Below are 4,870 nucleotides of genomic sequence, written 5' to 3'. Positions count from 1 at the left end.
GTACGCTGTCCACAAGTATATTTCATTTGCAGTTTTAATTGGCTTATCAGAAACAAAGAGGTGATGAGGGAGTTAGAAAACTGAATATTTATCCACTCCCCTTTTCTTCAACCCCTGGCCCACTCCACTTTCCTTTGTCTCCTGGGATGTTTTGAGTTATGCAGTATGGAGATCAGCCACTTCAAACCAAAGAGTTCTGTATTCTTTGAAACTCTCTCACATCAAAGATTATTCCCCACCACCATTTTCTCCCCCCACTGCCCACCATATAGCTGAAGCAATGCTGACCTAGCACAAAGCCTTTTAGCTATGGTAGATTGGTATACAAAGGATTTTTTTTCTTTCTTACTTTCTTTCATATTTTTTTTACAAAAATGAAACAAAACAGAAAAGCAGGATTTTTTTCACCCTCCCTCCTCCTTTTTCTTAAACATTATTCACAAAAGTTTACAAAATAGCCTTGAAATTAAGCTTTTGGGTTGAAATGCAATCCACGTTTGCTAAGTGATGTTGCTAATTGATTCAAAGATTCATTCCTTGTTCTGAGGATCACTGTTATTTGTGATTCCCAAGTCTGATAAGGTTGCCTTCTCTTCCCTTCACCTTCCCTTTTCTTTGAGGTGGTCCACTGGAAGGAAACCACATAGCCTGCAAAGAGAAGCAGGTTGGGTTGGGTTTAAGATCCTTGATGGCAGTACAAATGTACACACAAAGGAAACTCCCACATGAAAAGGCCTTTTTTGTATTTCCAAAGGACCAGAAGTTTGCTGTACCAAAAGTATATTGGTAACAAGATGCTGCCAGAGGATCCACAGGCTGTGTGTGAGGGGAAGAGGAGTTTTGAGAGATACAAGGCTTGAAGCTTTGAGCTCATGTTATCTACTCTGGATGCTGCCTGTCTTTGAAAGAACTTCCCTCTCATAAAAATGGATTGTCTTTCTTGGCATAAAGGATCACTGGTGATTTGGGTGGATAAGGGACACATGAGGCCTTTATATTCTGCATCCTCCATGCTTATTGTTTCTCATGGTTGAGCATGTTCCCCCTTTTATATTTGGTAATTAAAAAAAAAATCCACCAGATCTTATCCACCCTCCTGGGGGAAAAATATCAACCAACACGTTTCAAGAATCCAGTGGTGCTTGTACTTCCACAGATAAGAGTGTCTCGCCCTTTCTTCCTTGATCCCAGTGTTTGATGTAAGTTGGGTATACAACACGCACTGAAGATGAGTGTGTTTTCCATGGCATGCAGGAGCCCTGGCCATAGTTGCCTATAAGGCTAACAGTCAACAGCAAAAGGCAAAAAGACAGGACCATCAGGACACCCTGCCTCCTTTCCAAGTGCTGGTATGGAGCCTCTTTAGTCCTGGCATTGACACAGGCTACTTTGCTCTGCAAGTCTACAAAAGCTACATGAAGGCAAGCCCAGTATTCTGTGCTGTGGTGCAGCCGTGTGATGTTGTACATGTGAGTGCCTGTGGGAATGCGGGCCACACTTGTCATGTCCAAGCTAGGATCAAAGCTGGACCATGTGAGGTTAGAAGAAACTGTGTTGAGATGAGGTTTCCAAGTAACCAGGACGTGGTAGGCCTGGACCTCCTTCACTAGCAGCTCAAGCCTGTCCTCACTGAAAGGAAAAGAATTGTTGACCATTAGACTGATGCTCTTGGTGTCAGCACCTATGAGATTTTGAGCCATACATGTGTAGAGCCCAGCTTCTTGCACTGTAATCTTGTGGATCTCCAGTGTTCCTTCAGGGTACACTTTATACTTTCCATCTTCTGAATAGGGCATCAACTTGAGGCCTGATGGGGTGATCCAATATATCTCTGGTTCTGGTTCAGCTAGAGCCCTGCAGTGGAGAGAGAGATCCTCACCGCCCAACACCTCCAAATGAGAAGGAAAGCTTTTGTCAGAGATGAGGGGCAGGCATCTATCAGCCATTTCCCTGAAAGGGACATCCCGGATATGCTTTCTCTTTAGATCTGGAGGCTCAGCACATAATGTGGATTGTGGCTCAATGAAGCGTATGTGGTTTTCAGTACTATTAACCCAACGGATAACACAGTCACAGCGGATTGGATTGCTGTGGATACTGATTTCCTGAAGATTGGGGAGGGACTCCAGTGTCTGCTTATGCAAGGCACTGAGGGCATTGTTGTTGAGCATGAGGGTCTCCATCTGGGGCAGGTGGTGGAAAGCACTGGGATGGATATAGGACAGTTTAGGATTATTGGTCACATCTAGTTTGGTCAATTCAGGCAGGTTGATCAAAGCAAATTTGTCAATGGAAACCAGCTCCTCCATGTTGTTGAGTCCCAGTTCCTTCAGGTGCAGCATGTTGGTGAAGTCACTTTGCTTAATCCTCTGAAGTGGGTTTTTGTTAAGATCCAAGAATTTAAGACCAGGAACCTGCTGCAGTGCTCGCTTAGGGACATTGACCAGCTTGTTGTCATAGAAAGACAGGCTCTCTAGATTTTTTAGGCCTACTAGTGCATAATCTGAAATGTCTTTCAGGTGCATTCCAGCCAGAACTAGACTCCTCAGATTTGAAAGGGCTCTGAAGTTCATATCCAAAATGGCATCTACTTTGTTGCCTCCAATCATGAGGATCTCCAGACTGGGCAGGACTTGAAACCAGCGACTGTCAACTGACCTCAAGAAATTGGAGTTCAGATGGAGCCGAAGCAGGTTTCCAAGGCCTAGAAAAGCTTGGGGTGAGATCCTACGTATTTGATTGTGGTTAAGGTAAAGCTCTTGGAGACTGGCCAGGCCTGTGAAGCTGTTATCAGGCAGTTCAGACAGCTGATTCTCTTCCAGGTGGAGACTCAGCAGCTGGGGCATATTCTTCAGGCTGAAGTCTAAAATGTCAGAGAAGCTGTTTTGTGACAGATCTAGCTCTGTCAGGTTTCTCAGATAATCCAGCTCACTCTGCTCAACCTTAACAATATTGTTGCTTTGCAAGAGCAGGATCTGCGCCCCCTCTGGCAAGCTTTCAGGCACTGTGGAGATGAACAAATCATTACAGTCAACTGTGGTTGCTTCTCTGTATGAAGACCTAGGTGTGTACCATGGCCTGATCTGGCAAACGCACTTCAGTGGACATTTGACCTTCCAGGGTACGACAGGGATTGCAGTGGTGGTTGCCATACAGATGAGAAGCAAGTTCAGTTGGAAGTGTCTCATTTTTAACTGGCAAGTCCAACTTCCATGCAAAGTGAAAGCCTTTACAGGACACATTTGGAACTCAACATGGACAAAATGCAGAGAAAGGTAAGGCAGACAGCAAGCAACCCCTTGATACTTCCACAGCTCTTATGGTTCCCGAGGGAAGATTCTGTGCAGAGATAGAAGGATTCCTCAGCTGAAGAGGTCATAATGGGTTCAGTGGCATTTCTCTATTCAGAGCTTCTCCTTTTCTTTCTCCATAGGTGATTCATTCTTTCTCTTGCTTGCATTGTCAAAGCTGCCTCTTAAGGCTTCACCTGGAAAAGATGAAACAAAGAATTTTGTGTGAGAAATGAAACATACAGGTCAAAGCTTAGCAGGTCAGCATTACATATACTTTAGAGTTAGTGACTGCAGAGCTCAGAACTGATAGGGTTTCTGTTCTGTCTTTACATCTTGTGAATACTGGTCCAATCCATTTGGCCAAAGAAACATCTAGTCTTTGGAAACATTTGAAACTTACTGCCAACTCTGTTCACATGTGGCTATTACAAATGAAATTGGAGTTTTAGGAAAAAGCTTTCAGACACCTTAGTCTACAAGTCAATATTTTTAGATCCCACTGAAGAAAGTGAAAAAGAACTGCACAGATTTCTGGATGAAACTTCATATAATGATTGCAGGAAGAAATCTATGAAGACACATCCCAGGAAACTTGACCAGGAATATTCTTTCTCCTACTACATAGCCACACACTGGGTAATGCTGAGAACTCTGATGCTCAGTCATTGGGATTTGTACAGCAAGAGTTCTGGCTATGTGGATTCTAGAAGTCCTTATCACAGGAGTCTGCCCATTTAGCTTGTGAATACCAGAAACTTCCTAGAGACACTGTAAAAACCAAGAGGACTCTGGTTTGTGATGCACTTTCAGAATATTGGTCTAAGTAGATCATACGTCTGTGGGTAGAAAATACTAATGGTATATATCCCAACTCTTATTTTTCCTGGCTATTCACTAAGGTACATCATTTTCCAGCCCTAAAAATACATGAAGAGCAATATGAGATAAAACCAAAGGCCTATCGTATTCAACATCTTGTTTCCCAGTAGCTATCCCCAAGCCTATAGGAAACCTAAAAGCAGGATGTGACTGCAGCAGCTTGCTCCCACTTGTGTTTTTCAACAACTGATTGATATTCGGAGATACAGTTGGCCCTCTGTATCCCACATTCTTTATCCATGGATTCAACCATCTACAGCTCAAAAATATTAAATATATATACATATTCCAAAAAGCAAACCTCAATTTTACCATTTTATATAAGGAACACCATTTTACCATGCTATTTTATTTAATGAGATTTGAGTATCCATAGATTATGATATCCATGGAGGATCCTGGAACCAAACCCAGTGGATACCAAGGGCCCATTTAATATATAGGATTTGAAAGTCTTGTTGGCCTTTAATTTTCTAATTCCTTTTTGAAGCTGTTGAGGTTGGGGACTATCACTACAGCTTGTAGGAGTGACTTCCATAATTTGTACTACAGTGGATCCTTGTTATACGCTGGGGTTTGGTTCCAAGATCCCCCGTGTATAACAAAATCCGTGTATGCTCAAGTCCCATTAAGTATAATGACATAGCAAAATGGTGTCCCTAATAAAAAATGGAACATCAAGGTAAATGTATACTTTT

General features: G+C 42.6%; 1 protein-coding gene across 1 annotated transcript; it reads right to left on the bottom strand.

Moving 5' to 3' along the window:
* Positions 1-277: 277 nt before the first annotated feature.
* On the bottom strand, positions 278-3,416 carry LRRN2 (leucine rich repeat neuronal 2). Its single transcript, XM_042466158.1, has one exon. It carries the CDS (start codon positions 3,240-3,242, stop codon positions 1,125-1,127), a length of 2,118 nt encoding a protein of 705 aa, XP_042322092.1. The 5' UTR covers positions 3,243-3,416; the 3' UTR covers positions 278-1,124.
* Positions 3,417-4,870: the final 1,454 nt, after the last annotated feature.

This window comes from Sceloporus undulatus, chromosome 4 (genome assembly GCF_019175285.1).
Source record: "Sceloporus undulatus isolate JIND9_A2432 ecotype Alabama chromosome 4, SceUnd_v1.1, whole genome shotgun sequence".
In the NCBI taxonomy this organism is placed as follows: domain Eukaryota; kingdom Metazoa; phylum Chordata; class Lepidosauria; order Squamata; family Phrynosomatidae; genus Sceloporus; species Sceloporus undulatus.
Note: the sequence above shows the minus strand (reverse complement) of the source record. Positions and strands in the feature narration are given on the sequence as shown.